This window comes from Spea bombifrons, chromosome 10, assembly GCF_027358695.1.
Source record: "Spea bombifrons isolate aSpeBom1 chromosome 10, aSpeBom1.2.pri, whole genome shotgun sequence".
In the NCBI taxonomy this organism is placed as follows: domain Eukaryota; kingdom Metazoa; phylum Chordata; class Amphibia; order Anura; family Pelobatidae; genus Spea; species Spea bombifrons.
Window position 1 is genome coordinate 18,755,961 of NC_071096.1, and position 18,079 is coordinate 18,774,039.

Here is an 18,079-nt window from a genome sequence, read left to right on the forward strand (position 1 = left end):
CCCAGAGTGCACATGCATTTAGATTCAAGGGCATGACAAGGGTATACACTTTTGATCGAAGCCATTTGGGTGATATCTGTTATCATTATGATTTAAAAAAAAAAAAAAGACTATTTTTTGCATGATCAGTCATATTTACAAAATCAATGACAGGGTATGCAAATTTTTGCACACAACTAACTCTCTTGCATTCTTTCTGGAAATGAGTCGTGTAACACTGTGATACACTTGGTTTCCCCTGACGAAGTGGTGGTATTGCCACACCACCAAAACCCTCCCCCTTTTTCTTGTCCTCACCTGGTCGAATTCCAGACACAGGCAGAATTCTGTGACCCACAAACTTCCCACCCTCTTCAAAAACAGCAATTCGAAGAGAGGCCAGAGTGGGTAGTACCACCTGTGGTAAGAGAGAGGAGTTAGTTACATAAGACAGGATAGTCGATAAGGATACATAAGAATAATGTGTGGAATCTCAAGATTGTAAGCTTGCGAGCAGGGCTCTCTCCACCTAACGTATCGGTTTGTGTTAGTCTGTCAATTCTTGTCTTGTCAGACCCCTTGAATTTATGTATTGTATTAAGCGTTGCGTAAACTGGTGGCGCTATATAAATAAAAGATAATAATAATAATAATGATAACAATAACAGATGGTGACAAGTGGCAAAATAAAGTAAAGCAGAACTAACAACAACAAAATAGTGACAAATTCATACCTTATGGAATATAAAAGGTTCCTCATCCCACACAGGGTTGAAAGAGTTTCCCTGGGAGGTTTTTGTTCGAAACTTTCTCTTGGTGTCAACTGGCAAACCAAACATATCAACCTCTACATATATTCCAACACGCTTATCAGACAGAAACTGCCCAGAGATAATCTAAGAGGGAAAACACAAAGTGATACAGTGAGGGAAGGATAGATTGTAAGATAGAGTGCTAAAGACTGAAAATTCTGTCATTTAAAACTCCACATAGTTTAAAAAACATTAACATGTCCCCAACACCCACTCTAATAAGAATGAGTACTTTTACATACATTATTTCAAAATGAAAATAAAATGAAAGCTCTAACTTGACACAGAAAAGGCTGCAGCGGTCATCACCATCAGTGAATGACTTTTCTTGCGTGTTCTAATTGAAATATAAGCAATTTCAACACAAGCACGCTGAGAAGTGTTCACACGAGACAGGGCTGTGGCTGACTGGAATTAATTACCGTATTTGCTCGATTATAAGACGAGGTTTTTTCCAGAGCAAATGCTCTGAAAAATAACCCTCGTCTTATAATCAGGGTCGTCTTATAATCAGACCTCAAATAGGTCTGATTATGAGAATAAGATCCAGATCCCCCGCAGCGATGCAGGGGACCTGGATCCTCCTGTGTTAACCCCCCAACTTACCGGTGCTTCTGAGTCCCCGGTGCTTAGTCCGGGCTGCGTGTAGAGCGCTACGCGATACAATCGCGTAGAGCTCTACACGCTTCCCGGACTAAGCACTGGGGACCCAGATGCAGGGGACCTGGATCCTCCTGTGTTAACCCCCGACCCAATTTACCGGTGCACCTGAGTCCCCGGTGCTTAGTCCGGGCTGTGTGTAGAGCTCTACGCGATACAATCGCGTAGAGCTCTACACGATACAATCGCGAAGAACTCTACACGCTGCCCGGACTAAGCACCTGGGGCTCAGATGCAGGGGACCTGGACCCTCCTGTGTTATGCGCCCCCCCAACTCAGAAGCACCGGTAAGTTTGGAGGAGGGAGAGGGAGTGTTAAATGGGGGGTGTAAGGCATTTCTGGAGGCAGAGTGCTCTGTGAAATGCCTTTTAACCCCTTTAATGCCACTCTGCCTCCTGAAATGCCTTAAACCTCCCTATATGCCACTCTTCCCCATAATATGCCTTTTAACCCTCTAAGTGCCAGAGTGGCATATAGGGTTAAAAGGCATATCATGGGGCACAGTGGCATATAGGGGGTATAAGGCACTTCTGGGGCAGATGTGCATAACTGGGGGGCAGGTTGGAAAATAGAAGGAAATAAAACCAAAATATTTTTCTCAAGCATAGCTTTTATTAAAAAAATTGTTTAAATGAATTAACATTTACTGGTAAAACTTTTTTCTTATAGGGTCGTCTTATATTCAGGCTTTTTCTTTTTTTCCTAAATTAATATTAAGATTTGGGGGTCGTCTTATAATCAGGGTCGTCTTATAATCGAGCAAATACGGTATATCACATGCAGCGAAATGTGTTCAGCTGAACACATCTCCTGATGGACATTTAGCTGAGGGTTTGGAAATGAGCAAATGCATACAAGAGATTCTGCAAAATTAACAATGCATTTGCAAAACAGACCACATAGCTTCCATATGCATTAGGGTACATATGACAGCTAGGGTGTTCCTTTAATGTATTATGAAAATTACAGATCCAGATTAAAACATTTAACATTTCAGTTCACCATATAAACCTATGTAATCATGCTTTTAGATTATTAAAATAAATAATTTGTGTGCATTACCTTATATGTATACTAAGACAGAAGACATCTTAAAATGCTGCATCTTCCTTCTATGTTTTTTTTAATTATGATTTGTATGATTGTTCCTCCTCATTAAGTTATTCCTCCCCCTTTGGAATTTTAGTGACCCTACTAGGTGGAAGCTGGTTAAGAAGTGTAAGGGTGAAGTAAGGGTTTAAAGTAAAGTAAGTTTACTTAAAGTAAGTAATCAAGAGGCATTCAGGATCACCCTTACCAATACAATTACATAAACTAAAAGGATGCATTATAGATAATTTTAATAAGTGAATTTATGTGACATTTATTAGTCAGAAATAGTTTATTCTCACCTTTATTTTCACCGTATTTGCCACAATTCCATCAACAATATTTTCAGTAAACGGATCAAATTGCTTATCAGTCCTGCGCATAAACTCTGGTTTCAGGAGGTACCCACTGCGACGATTATACTCAAATATTCCCATGTTCAGCTGCATTGGGAGATCTACAGGATAGAAACATTTATATTTATGTAGGTTATACTGTATTATGTTTTAACCATACTCTATATAGTTGATCGTATGAGATGAATTTGATGATTTTCAAAGTAACAGACATATTAAGATGTCGAGGCATTCAGCAACACCAAGATCAGCATCAGGGACCATGTCTGCCCCCCCCAGGGCGTCAACATCCGCCATCAACGTACTGCAATCAATCACGCAAGTCAATGGAGCCCAGCTTTCTAATCACAGTGTGATTAGTAAAATATTTAAAAAAACAATAAAAAAAAAATGCGGGGAAAAAAGCGGTAACATTTAAAAATAATTATGTATTAGAGGAACCATCCAGTTCCAGCAAAATGTAAAAAAAAATCCAAAAAGAATTAAATAAAAAAATAAAGTTTATTATTATGAGCAAGTGCTAATATTAGAGCTGTATCTTCCCAAAAATCTTAACATGGAAAGAGTTAAAATAAAAACATTTCAAATACCCAAGGGGTGTCTAATTAAAAAAAAATGACCAGTTTGATGGGGTAAATTGGAGTGGCCGGGCTCAAAGATAGGGCATAAGCACAGACTGAACAAAATGGGGGGGGGAAGCGCACTTCCCAAATGTGGCCTTTTAACCCCCCAAACACCAGACAAACCCATGGGTGGTTTCACTGTAATCGGGAGATGTTGCTGAACACAAATTGGGGTGTTTGATAGTGATGTATACCTGGAGCTATAAATTTATACCCAAAGTACAATTTGCGTGAAAAAAAAATACAAAAAAATTACTACCACAAACTTTGGCAAAGGCTGGTGTAGAATCTCATGCAAGGAGAGGGTTCAAATACTACCATCTGAAATACCTTGGGGAGTCTAGTTTTCAAAAATATATGGTTTGATGGGGTAAATTGAATTAGCCGGCTTCAAAGATGGTCCTATTAGGACATGGGGGCAGTAGGACCAGATGTAAAAGCTCCAAGTAAAAAAATACGCACTTCCTAAATGTGGCATTTTACCTCCCAAACAACCCGACAAACCCATGCATGGGGGGTATCACTGTACTCGGGAGATGTTGCTGAACACATATTGGGGCTCAAAGATAACTGAAATAGCACATGGGGGAAGAATTACCAGATTTGGAAAAAATGGTTTTGAAAAAGCAAAACGCTACTTGTACTTATTGCCCAATAACTTGCAGAAAAAAGCAAAAAAACATAAAAACATTGGGTTTGCATGTTTGCATGAGGATGGTTCAGATAAATGTTCTCAAAACTACTACTCCCCTGGGTATATTTTAATTACATATATGTTACTTTAAGTACCGTATTTGCTCGATTATAAGACGACCCTGATTATAAGACGACCCCCCAAATCTTAATATTAATTTAGGAAAAAAAGAAAAAGCCTGAATATAAGACGACCCTATAGGAAAAAAGTTTTAACAGTAAATGTTAATTCATTTAAACACTTTTTTTTAATAAAAGGTATGCTTGAGAAAAATATTTTGGTTTTATTTCCTTCTATTTTCCAACCTGCCCCCCAGTTATGCACATCTGCCCCAGAAGTGCCTTATACCCCCTATATGCCACTGTGCCCCATGATATGCCTTTTAACCCTCTAAATGCCACAGTGCCCCATGATATGCCTTTTAACCCTATATGCCACTGTGCCCCATGATATGCCTTTTAACCCTATATGCCACTCTGGCACTTAGAGGGTTAAAAGGCATATTATGGGGAAGAGTGGCATATAGGGAGGTTTAAGGCATTTCCGGAGGCAGAGTGGCATTAAAGGGGTTAAAAGGCATTTCACAGAGCACTCTGCCTCCAGAAATGCCTTACACCCCCCATTTAACACTCCCCCTCCCTCCTCCAAACTTACCGGTGCTTCTGAGTTGGGGGGGGCGCATAACACAGGAGGGTCCAGGTCCCCTGCATCTGAGCCCCAGGTGCTTAGTCCGGGCAGCATGTAGAGCTCCACGCGAATCGCGTAGAGCTCTACACGCTGCCCGGACTAAGCACCAGGGACTCAGAAGCACCGGTAAGTTGGAGGGGGCATACCACAAGAGGATGCAGGTCCCCTGCATCCTCCTGTGTTATGCCCCCCCCCTCCAGCTTACCGGTGCTTCTGAGTCCCCAGTGCTTAGTCCGGGCACATTGTATCGTGTAGAGCTCTACGCGATTGTATCGTGTAGAGCTCTACACGCAGCCCGGACTAAGCACCGGGGACTCAGATGCACCGGTAAGTTGGGTCGGGGGCTTACACAGGAGGATCCAGGTCCCCTGCATCTGGGTCCCCAGTGCTTAGTCCGGGAAGCGTGTAGAGCTCTACGCGATTGTATCGCGTAGAGCTCTACACGCAGCCCGGACTAAGCACCGGGCACTCAGAAGCACCGGTAAGTTGTGTGGGGGGGGTTAACACAGGAGGATCCAGGTCCTCTGCATCCCTGCGGGGGATCTGGATCTCAGTCTCATAATCAGACCTATTTGAGGTCTGATTATAAGACGACCCTGATTATAAGACGAGGGGTATTTTCCAGAGCATTTGCTCTGGAAAAAACCTCGTCTTATAATCGAGCAAATACAGTATATTTTTCATACTATATATATATATACCGTATTTGCTCAATTATAAGACGACCCTGATTATAAGACAACCCCCCAAAATCTGAATATTAACTTATGAAAAAAAGAAAAAGCCTGAATATAAGACGACCCTATAGGAAAAAAGTTTTACCAGTAAATGTTAGTTCATGTAAACTATGTGAACAATTGTTTGTTAATAAAAGCTATGATTGAGAAAAATATTTTGTTTTTATTTCCTTTTTTTTTCAACCTGCCCCCCCAGTTATGCACATCTGCCCCCAGGCTTGCCACTCTGCTCCAGAAATGCCTTATACCCCATATATGCCACTGTGCCCCATGATATGCCTTTTAACCCTCTAAATGCCACTGTGCCCCATGATATGCCTTTTAACCCTCTAAATGCCACTGTGCCCTATGATACGCCTTTTAACCCTCTAAATGCCACTGTGCCCTATGATACGCCTTTTAACCCTCTATATGCCACTGTGCCCCATGATATGCCTTTTGACCCCCTATGTGCCACTCTGCCTCCAGAAATGCCTTATACCCCTATATGCCACTCTGTCATTTAGGGGGTTAAAAGGCATATTATGGGGCAGAGTGGCATATAGGGAGGTAAAAGGCATTTCAGGAGGCAGAGTGGCATTAAAGGGGTTAAAAGGCATTTCACAGAGCACTCTGACTCCAGAAATGCCTTACACCCCCCATTTAACACTCCCCCTCCCTCCTCCAAACTTACCGGTGCTTCTGAGTTGGAGGGGAGGCGCATACCACAGGAGGATCCAGGTCCCCTGCATCTGAGCCCCCGGTGCTTAGTCCGGGCAGCATGGAGAGCGCCACACGAATCGCGTAGAGCTCTACACGCTGGCCGGACTAAGCACCGGGGACTCAGAAGCACCGGTAAGTTGGGGGGGGGCATAACACAGGAGGATGCAGGTCCCCTGCATCATCCTGTGTTATGCCCCCCTCCAACTTACCGGTGCTTCTGAGTCCCCAATGCTTAGTCCGGGCAGCGTGTAGAGCTCTACGCAATTGTATCAAGAAGAGCTCTACGCGATTGTATCGTGTAGAGCTCTACGCTATTGTATCGTGTAGAGCTCTACGCGATTATATCGTGTAGAGCTCTACACGCAGCCCGGACTAAGCACCGGGGACTCAGAAGCACCGGTAGGTTGGGTCGGGGGTTAACACAGGAGGATCCAGGTCCCCTGCATCTGGGTCCCCAGTGCTTAGTCCGGGAAGCGTGTAGAGCTCTACGCGATTGTATCGCGAGCTCTACACGCAGCCCGGACTAAGCACCGAGGACTCAGAAGCACCGGTAAGTTGGGGGGGGGTTTAACACAGGAGGATCCAGGTCCCCAGCATTGCTGCGGCGGATCTGGATCTTACTCTCATAATCATACCTATTTGAGGTCTGATTATAAGACGACCCTGATTATAAGACGAGGGGTATTTTTCTGGAAAAAACCTCGTCTTATAATCGAGCAAATACGGTATATATATATATATATATATATATATATATATATATATATATACTAAAAGTTGATTTAAAAAAAATTTATGTAATTTATAAATTCAATGTATATAGTAAATTTTTCGTGAAAGTTGACATGAAGGGCAATAACATAAGCACAAGTTTGTATTCTTTTTGTTCCAATTGTGAGTGGAAATAAACAAAAAAGTAGTAGTTTCAGGCAAGGTTAAGAAGTGATTTTCTATCTAACTTTTTAAATTTCTTGTTACTGAAGATTTGTGGTAAGCCTGCAACTAACGATTATTTTCAGAATTGATTAATTACCCTATTATTTTTTCAATTAATTGATTAATCGGAGAAAAAAAAATATATATAAAAGTTTTTGTTTATTTAAAATAATTTAATGAACAAACTGTGTTTAAAACCCCCAACAGAATATGTCATTGTACTCTTGAAACTTATCTCTTCATCACATGGGATTTCTCTTTCAATAACTATGTTTATTAGATTTTTCAGAGAAATGGGTAGGAGAGGGGAAAGGGATACAGAAAGGAAAAAGTGAAAGGGCGGGGGGGGACAGGTACGCACGGCAAGAGACAATGGCATACATAACCATAAATGAAGATATACAGTACATTCACGGCGAGTGGCCCAAAGAAGTCATCGAGTAGTATTACAAAAAGCAATATCAAAATTATAAGCATAAGGGAAACAACTTTGAAGGAGCCGTAACAGTCTCAACTATACATAAAGAAAGTACAGCAACCGGTTGAGCAATCATACAGCACAAGGCAACTAAGCGATCCCAATGACAGAGGACAGCCAGTAGAACCATGTGGCCGTGTAGGCTTCCCTAAGTTTCGGAGTCGTGGCGGAGAGATCCTCAACCCTCCTAATCTCCTCCACCCGTGCTACCCAATCCCGCCGCGTAGGAGGGTGAGGACGTTTCCAATTCCGAGGGATAAGGCTTTTAGCAGCGTCAAGTAAGTGTCGAACTACAGACCATTTATAAGTCGAGACAGAGCGTAAAGTGTGGTGTAGAAGCAGGGGCAGAGGTTGGAAAGGCGGGGGTGAGTCAGAGAGCTCCGAGATCACCCGGTAGACTTCCTTCCAATAGGGTTGTATCAATGGGCAAGACCACCATATGTGCAGCATGGTACCCATGTCCCCATTACATCTCCAGCACCTATCAGAGGTGCTCGGAAACATTCTGTGGAGCCGATGCGGAGTTCTGGACCAGTTCGTCAACAACTTATAGTTAATCTCTTGCGTCTTAGTCGCCCTAGAGCTCTTGTGGGTAAAAATGAAGATCTTGTCCCAGCCCTCATCAGAAAGTCGAGTGTCACAAATGGATTCCCAGGCCGTGGGGCACTCCTGTCTATTCCCGTTCTTTATTGCTATGGGGGGGGGGACAGAGCACTGTTAATCCAAATGCGGGCAGTAGGCGAGGAGTAAAGCGCCCCAATCCAGGCCAGCATAGAAGGGCCCAGGCCCAGAGGTTCCAAGGTAGCCATTAAGAACGCCCAGTCCACCCTGTCGAAGGCCTTCTCCGCGCCAGTCGACAAAAAAAGAATTTGTTGTGCGTCAGCCCGCGCCTTATGGATTAAAGATAGAAGCCTAATGGTGTTGTCACGCGCCTCATGCCGTGGGATAAACCCCGCTTGGTCAGGGTGGACAGCTGAGGAAGAAATCGGGCCAACCGTAGCGCCAACATTTTAGCAAAAAGCTTCAAGTCAGCATTTAGAAGTGAGATGGGCCGATAGCTTTGACAGAGACCAGGGTCTTGCCCTCCTTAGGAATAACCGTAATCGTGGCGGCCAACGTCTGGGGAGGGAACTGAAGACCCTCCCGGATAGAGTTCAACGCTGCTAGTAAGTCGGAGAAGACGTGCGATGAAAAGGTGCCCTCCCAGTTATGCCTTATACCCCTCTATATGCCACTTTGGCCTCCAGATTTGCTACTCTGCCCTCCCCCCCCAGATCTACCAATACATCCCCAGACTTGCCCCAGTGCTCCAGACTTTTCTTTTCTCATTTAGTGTACCCACACAAGTTATATATTTTTTCTTCAGGGCAAAGAGGACTTTCTTTAAATACCAATATTTTAATCATATCAGCTCAGAAGAAATTGTTAAATTTTCACCATCTTTTATATATATATTTTTTTTTATTTTCAAATATCTTTTACTTGTCTACAAAGGCTAATGAAAAAATCCCACTGAATATTTTTTAATATTTGTCCTGTTTGACTTGATAAAGGGATGACTCCCGAAAGCGCGTCTATTATTTTAAATACTGTTAGTCCAATAAAAAAGGCATTACAAGATTCTGCAACATTCTATTTTTTTTGCATTCCTCAGTTTAGAAATACCCAATGTTTTTACGAGCTATTTCAAAGTAATCAAATGTAATCCTGTCAACATGTCTTATTTGGGACATCTTTAAAGCAGGCCAATTCAATTAACCCCCAAACCATATATATGTTGGAAAACTTGACAGGCTATTTCAAATGCCATCAGCCTTTTGTCAAACTATTTGTAGATTTACCATCAGCCTTTGTCAAACTGTGGTAGTAGTTTTTTCTCTCACACACATTGTATTTGAGTTATGAATTTACAGGTCCTGGTACAGGTCTCTGCCAAAAAAAAAAATGCGTAAAAAAACATGTATGCGTTCAGCAACATCTCCTGAATACAGCGATACCACCCATGCATAGGTTTGTCGGGTTGTTTGAGGGCTGAAGGGACACATTTGGGAGGTGTGCATTTTTCAATTTGGAATTTTGACATCTGGTCGTTGGAAGATATAGTGCTAATTCTAGGACTTTTTTTTTTTTACATTTTGTCGGAACTGGACAGTTCCCCTCATGGTAACATGTTTCTACATTTTTCTTAATTTTTTAACTTAAATTTTATTTTTGATCGCCTCCTCATATACTTTAAATCAGCCATCTACCTCCATATTGTATATGGCGGATGTTGACGCCCCAAGAAGGATCCCTGGAGCAGATTTCAGTGTTGCTAAATGCCTCAACATTAAAGCAACACTGTTTGAGAGAATAAAAGCGACCCTTGGTCACTTTCTAAGTTCAGTTAATGCCAAGTGGTGCAGGCGCATCATCGGTCATTAATTGACCCTTTTTGTAACATACCTGGCACATCATTGGTTGTTAAGGGGTTAAGCAAAAAATAAACCTTTTAATGCTGTTGTGTACCATAAGATATAAACCACACAATTACTCATGCACTACTTACAAATTACTAAGCATGCTCAAACCTCCCTTACAAGTCCCCACAACACTGTCAAATGCATAGCTGCTCATTTGCATTTATATAGCACCCCTATTTAACAAACTGCCCTGTCAGTTGCCAATCACACTGTTCAAGTACAAGTTTAAAATATGTAATACGTCAAATGAGAAATGCGGTGTTTGTAAAGGTTACATGTAAAAGTTATTGCAAGTTTACCACTCCAATTAGTTGTAATTAGCATTTGCTGTGGCAATTGACATCCTCCAACATAATTTTGTACCTTTCCTTTGATCTTGTAGGTGGTTTGGCCATTCTTACCACACACGTGATGCGGTGTGATTAGCTGATAAGGTAATTTACTGCTTGCGTGTATTTGACTGACAGTCGTTGTTAACTTGCTTTTAGTACACAGTATGTATTGAGCAGTCCAATCGCCATACATACTATGTACAGAATGACGATTCTGTATTATCGTATCACTTTTTGCAGTGGTTTTGGCCATCTGTTATTGTCCATAGCACATAGCAATTTTTCTCAGATATATGCTTTTGTCCCTAGTTGCTCTACAAAGGAAGCCTATGTATAAACATATGTACTTTATTCAATAGCAGTATCATGGCCTCCTCCAGAGCCATTGCATTTAATTGTATGTGTGGCTTCCATGAAAAGTAAGACCTCGATTGGTGGGAAAAAGTGCTGAGCAAAAGATCGGCAGGTCCCCTACCTACAGAAAAGTTCAGATGACTTATGGCAATAATACCACCATATACGAGATATAGTGGTTTCCCATCTAGATCCCTTTAACCAACTCTGTATCTCATGCATGATGGACACTAAAAGAGTTAAGCCATATCCTAACTGGCACTAAGTACACTCTAGTCTGTCTTATGGGAAATCTGACCCTCAGTTTCTATTAGGGCTGCAACTAACGATTATTTTAATAATCGATTAGTTGGCCGATTATTTTTTCGATTAATCGATTAATCGGATAAAAAAATGAATGTAAATTTTTCATTTATTTAAAATAATTTACTAAACAAATGATGTTAAATACAAACAGCAGAATAAAAAAAACTTTGATAATACATTTCTTGTCTTTATTTCCCAACCAGCCCCCCAATATATGCACATTTGAGCCCAGGCTTGCTACGCTGCCTCCCAGACATGCCATGCTGCCCCCCCACATATGCCACGCTGCCTACCACAGCACTCCACGCTGCCCCCCACATATGCCACGCTGCCTACCACATATACCACACCACGCTGCCTCCCACATCTGCCACTCCACGCTGCCTCCCACATCTGCCACTCCACTCTACCCCCCACATGCCACTGTGCCTGATACGCCTTATACCCCCTGAAACACCACTCCATCCTCCCCAGACATGCCACCCTGCCCTCCCCACATATGCCACACCATGCTGCCTCCCACATCTGCCACTCCACGCTGCCTCCCACATCTGCCACTCCACGCTGCCTCCCACATCTGCCACTGTGCCTGATACGCCTTATATCCCCTGATACCCCACTCCATCCTCCCCAGACATGCCACCCTGCCTCCCAGACATGCCACTTCTCTACCCCCAGATATGCCTTATACACCCTGATACACCACTCCGTCCTCCCCAGACATGCCACACTGCCCTCCCCACATATGCCTTATATACTGTATATGCCTTATACCCCCAGATATGTCACTTCACTGCCCCCAGGATTTAGATTCCCCTAAATTAACCCTAAACTCCCCATTAACCAAAACTGCCCCTAAATTAACCCTCAACACCCCCTTAACCACAGCATCCCCTAAATTAACCCTAAAGACCCCATCAACCACAGCATCCCCTAAATTAACCCTAAACACACCATTAACCACAACTGCCTCAAATTAACCCCAAACACCCCATTAACCACAGCTGCTCCTAAATTAACCCTAAACACCCTATTAACATAACACATACACATTATATATATATATATATATATATATATATATGTACATATACTTACAGTTAGATGAGTGTCACAGCCATGTGGTTCTGGCCTGGAGAAGGAAGGGGCGGGGCCAGTTGTCACAGTGATTACAGGGAGGGGGAGTAAGTAGGAGCTGCTGCTGTGAGACGGTGAGTCAGACTAAACTATTATATAATGAGGGGGGTTTTTCAGAGCGTTTGCTCTGAAAAAACCCTCATTTTATAATCGATAATAATCGATTCAACTAATCGATAATGAAATTCGTTGCCAACGAATTTCATTATCGATTATTATCGATTTTATCGATTAGTTGTTGCAGCCCTAGTTTCTATATAAATAAACCCATAGCTAGATTGAGAAGAAAATACTGGTGTGACTTAAATAAACAACAGGCTAAATGGCCAAAACAAGTCAAATATTTTTGAAATTCAGTTTTAAGGATTCTGCAAATTCAGAAATGACTTCAAAAGGCCAAAAAGCAAGATTTCAACTGTGGGAAAATCAGCACAACCAATTTATTTTCAACTGCTGGAGTGGAAACACTGCTAGTTTAGCATGTCATGTTTTTCAGTACTACCCAACATAGGTGATCATTAACCCCTTCAATCCCAGGGGTTTTTGGTACCTCAAGTCCCGGAGAAATTTTGCCACTTTTGCGCTATGTTGGTCCAGCGATTATTCTCTTTTCCTGTGAATAGTGTACCCATGTAAACTATATATTGTTTTTTTTCAAAGAGAGATAGAGATTAGCTGAAAATTTAGAATGAGAAATGTAGTAAAAACTAGCAAAAATTAGAAAAACACACCTAATTTTTTTTAAAATTTTCCCTCTGAATCCTCACAAAATTAGGTAAAGTGATGGAATTCAGGTGTCCTGATTTCAGAAATAGCTAATGCATATAGATTTTCCATACTTTCCCAGCACTTATAAGGAACATACTATAAGGTGTACATTATTCGTAGAATTTTTATGCTTATGGCTTAACGGGTTTGGGATGTTGTGCTAGGGCAATGGGATGTAAGGTTTTTTGTTTTTTTTATATATTTTTTTGTATTTGTTAGTATTTCTTTATATATATATATATATATATATATATATATATATATATTTATTTATTTTTTAAATAGTTAGAGGTCCTCTTGAACATGTTATTAATGCCATTATTATTTATTGCATTATTTTAATGATTTATTTATTTATTTATTTTAAAAATGACTAACCATTTTTTTTCTCTGTTTCTATTTTCAGCATGGGAGGAGGGTGGGAAACATTGTTTCTCACTCTCCTCCCCGTGATCCCCCTGCACCGATCACAGTGTGATCTCTATGCAAGTCCCCAGAGACTTGCATAGAGATCGCAGCGTCTGCGCCTCATCGGAGGACAGGATATCCCCTGCAGGTGATATCCTGTCCTCCGATGAACTTCTGGGTGACGTCAGCAGTGACGCAACCCGGAAGGAAATGCGCGATCGGCATTTAAAAATTTAACAGCTTTCCGGCTTTCATGCAGGAAGCTGTTACATCAGATCGGACAGCAGAAAGTCGCATAAGCTGGCTTCTGCTGTCAGGGGGGAGTCCAGGCTGTCGAACAGCCTGATCTCCTGTGCAGCGGCAGGGATGTGTCCCTGTCGCTGCAAGAAGGGCAGGACGTACCGGTACGTCCATAGGGGATTCTTGGGATGCGTTTTTTGGACGAACCGGTACGTCCATAGGGGACTGGAGGGGTTAATGTTTGCCAGTAAACAAGCAGGGTAACCTAACTAGGTAGACCACTTACAGTGTTAAGGTACTCTTGCACAGACTGTGTAGACATGTATCATAAATGATCTCTTAGTACATAGTACTGTATTGTGTTTGTGTTTAACATCTACACTTACCCTGTGTTTGAAAATTTAATGCCACCATTTGACATCCTGCATTCCAGAAAACCTGGGGCATGTAATTTGATGAATCCACCCGTGTTCCTTTGGGGTAGATGCGACTCAGCTGCTTCTTGTTATATCTGAGATTGAAGTAAGTCAGGGAGAAACACATGGGGGTGTAATGGAAAGGAGAAGGATGGAGAACAAAAAGAATAGGAAGTGTTTAAGAAGATGAAAGATGGAAGGTGAGGATGGATGAACCAAAATAAGAATGTATGGATAAAGATTTAAATGGTAAGAGGGATTCAGAGCAGAGCACAAAGGAATGGATAAAAGGAAATAAAGAAACACCAGCAGAGAGTAAAAGTAAGCATCCGTAAGACATCCCAAAACCAAAGCATGAAAGTTGAAAAGACAGACAGCAGGAAAATGCAAGGATAAATGGAGAAAAGGACAGAAATAAAGACAGTTAAATAGACTGGCAACTGAGTGAGAGACATTCAGTTAGAGAATATTAAATAGGAGACAGGTAAAGCAAAATAGGAAAACATTAGGACATGGTCAATACAGCACGGAGTAGATGCAACATTAAGGATACTCCACAAACTCCATGGGAGATTTAGTGAGCTGCTCCAGTGCCTTAGTTTCAACAAACGAAGACATCTCGTAATACTTATTCCTCTCTGAGAGTTAAACAACAGGTGGATGGGGAGTGATTTCATGGGCAAACGAGAAGATGGGGCAGAGGTAAGGGAGATAATGAGGTCTATGGTAGTTACAAATGAGGGTTAAAGAAAGGTAGGTGCATAAACAGAAAGGAGTTTGCAAAAACAGGGTAGGAAAGATGATGTATATAAGGAAATGTTGTTCTTTCTAGTGGCAATTCTACATTTCTACAATTCTAAAATTCATGTAAAATCCTATCCCGGCCTAAATGCGATATATCCAGATGTCCCATTCATTTCAGTCTCCCCTTCCAAACGGTTACTCACTGTTGGCCAAATCAAATGACTTGAATTTAACTGGTTCCACATAATTGACAAGGTTGGACATTTCCTCTGTGGCATTAACTTCACTGCTTGCTGTCCCCTAAAATCAAAGGCCAATGGGTTAAAGATCTCTGTGAAAGATCCAATAATTGTGGTGGCAGAGGGTTAGTAACATACCTCATCTGATTTTTTGGGATCAGAAGGCTCTTCATCCTCCTCCTCCTCACTATAAGCATCACGGTCTGTGAAGAGTAGAAAAAGTGATAAGCGAGGGGGAAAGATTTTCTTTATTTCCCCGGTAGCATATAGTAGAAGATAGATCCGCCTATTCAGGTACGGCAGGAAATTATAATACTCCCAGAACCTCCCCTTTACCCTCAGTAAATATCAAACTCGTACTCGGAACTTAAATACAAAACTGTTTTAGGGTGGGTACTGTGCTACCGTGAAATGACAAGGAAAATAAGTTATCAGGTTAAAATTTTGCCATGTCATTCCTGGTAGCATGTAGTAGGAGATATAACAAAGCAACAGGGAGGGAACAAAATAACTGGCAGCAGAACTCTTGCCAAACAGGAAACTTCAGCTGGTAAAGACCAAAATAGTCAAGCAGATTCTTCCCAAACTGCTGCGTTACAAAACCCAATCATAGACACATTAGCTACCTCTGCTCAAGATTTGAAATAGCCCTATTAGCATAAGTACATTGTGCCGGAGGAGTTTCCCTTCCAGCCTGCGTAAGCTTCAGCATCAACATAATACAACTGGCAATAACAGCCCTTAACTAGTGTTGGCAAAGGTGATCTGGACAACTTCTCAGGGACAATAAATGGTAGACGTCTGCATACATCTAACGCATAGGCAGAATTCCTTCACATTCCTTGGAATGGGACAATACTGGCAAAAAATCTGATTCAGGTAGAGAGTAGAAAACTGGGAACACCAGAAACTTGAGGTATGGTTCTTAATGGAGAGGGCTGGAAATCCTCCTAGCCACAGTGAGAGTTATGAGTGAAGCAGTCCTACAAGGAATTGGCTAACTGGGAAATAACTAAATTATTTTATTTTTTCTTCTAGGTTGCATTCAACAAATTCCATGCGAAAATAACTTCTTAAAAACCCCTTAATGGGTTTAGGGACCGCCCATTGTCCTTAAGGGGTTAAAGATGAAATACTAGTACGCTGGAGAAGGCACTAGTTTGCTATCTGTACCTTCAGGGTAGTTGGGTAAACATCTGTCAATGTCAATCAGTACAGCGGGACAGTGCTTAGATGAGTACAGATATCATCCGATCTAAGTCCAGCACATGTCAGACCTTGACTACTTGCAGGGAAATGACCATATACAGACTTCAACTTGAAATTGTCTGAGCTCTTGACACAAGAGCAGGACACAATTCTCATATTTTCAGGGCTACTGGGAAATCTTTAATTCAGAGCATCTCAGACTTCCAAAAGCTCCAAGGGATTGATAGGATACTTTTTGATTTTGCGCCTGGAGGAAAATTTTCTTTCATAACAACTCCCCAAACTCTAGGCTGACATATGTTATTAAGATTGTCCACAAGTAATCTGCCCAGGACATGCCTAGTTGCAGTCTCTGCTTCTGCCTCTACCATCTGTGAAAATCTGTCACCATAACAGGAAACTGAAAACTGCATCTTCGCCGTTGCATAGTTGTATGATATATTATACAGCTCTGGACCTTGGTGTCTGAAAGAAATACCCTTTTAGATTTGATCTTAGATATGGTTGAAGATGGAACCTCTTATAAACATCCATCTAAAGTCTCCCAGGGATTGTAAACTTCTGAATATGAGAATATAAAAGATGATTCATCCATTAAACAGACATCCAGGAAAGTAATAATTTGTCTGCCTTTCTTCTGTAATAAAGTTATGAGGAGCTTGGTAAAAGAAAGTACTGAAATGAGGCCAAATGCAATTTCCCAGAATAATGCAGATGCTGCATACATGATCCTGGTACTGCCATCTGCAAGAAACCTATAGCAATACAATGAAGCTCTCTTATGGCTCTCCTAGCCACATCAAAAACAGACTCTAGAAGTCAAAAGCTGTAGAGGCAAAACTAGGCCAGACAAGAGATCTCCCGTGGTAGGCAGGAGGCCTGGCGAAATAGGTAGGCAAGCCCAAGGCAGAAGGCCAGCAAGGGCAAAGCTCTCATCATCACGCACTGTGTCCACCATTACCTGATTGAAACAGGGCTCCAGCAGACTGTAAGTAATCAGCCTGCCCAAAGGCTGCAAGGCTCTAAAGATCCAAAGGATCCTGCCCCCAGCACCTGGTAGTTGACTGGTCCTCCCATGGACCCAACCAGGGCTGTACAAAAGGCTTCCCAAACTGACTGAGGCAAGGTACAGAGTCTGGGAAAATAGTTCTCCCACAAGCTCAAAAAACAAGAAAAAGGTAGGGGGAGGTTCCGGGAGTTTTTTAATTCACTGCCCTACCTGGATAGGCGGAGCTATTTCCTACTACATGCTACTAGGAATGACACGGAAATAGATGGAGTTATGCCAGTGAAAACAGAGATGGAGAACATAGTATTATTCTCTGTATTAGTATTATAAATCAATATGTTATTAATATACGAGTCTTACCAATGGACTTCCGTGGCTCTGTATACTTAGGGAGTTTCTCATCAATTTTTTCCTCTCCATTGGAAAGCGTCAATGGCACATCAGCCAAATCAGAGGTCTGGTTACCTAAATACAAAGCAAATTGGAATGCAGAACTTCCCAGGTAAGAATTCTGCCTTTCCCCATTGAAAGAACAATTCAAAATAACTGACAAAAGGGTGTTTGTTGCTTCTTTTGGATCAACAGCGGTTACCAAGGAATAGGAAATGGTTGAGCTTGATGGACGCGAGTCTTTTCTCAACCTAAACTACTAAAACTTAACAGCAGCTAACAGTAATATTTCCATCTGTGATCACTCTAAGA

General features: G+C 41.8%; 1 protein-coding gene across 1 annotated transcript in view; it reads right to left on the reverse strand.

Annotated features, from left to right (window-relative positions):
* The window catches only part of PLCB3 (phospholipase C beta 3), a 117,328-nt gene that overhangs the window by 28,064 nt on the left and 71,185 nt on the right, over positions 1–18,079 (reverse strand). Inside the window, exons 15-22 of the mRNA XM_053449026.1 lie at positions 17,738–17,842; positions 15,298–15,362; positions 15,124–15,220; positions 14,730–14,814; positions 14,147–14,271; positions 2,843–2,997; positions 714–875; positions 298–397 (exon numbers count right to left, since the gene is read on the reverse strand). Coding sequence (XP_053305001.1) covers positions 298–397; positions 714–875; positions 2,843–2,997; positions 14,147–14,271; positions 14,730–14,814; positions 15,124–15,220; positions 15,298–15,362; positions 17,738–17,842 — 894 coding nt within the window. The remainder of the gene's footprint in view (positions 1–297; positions 398–713; positions 876–2,842; positions 2,998–14,146; positions 14,272–14,729; positions 14,815–15,123; positions 15,221–15,297; positions 15,363–17,737; positions 17,843–18,079) is intronic.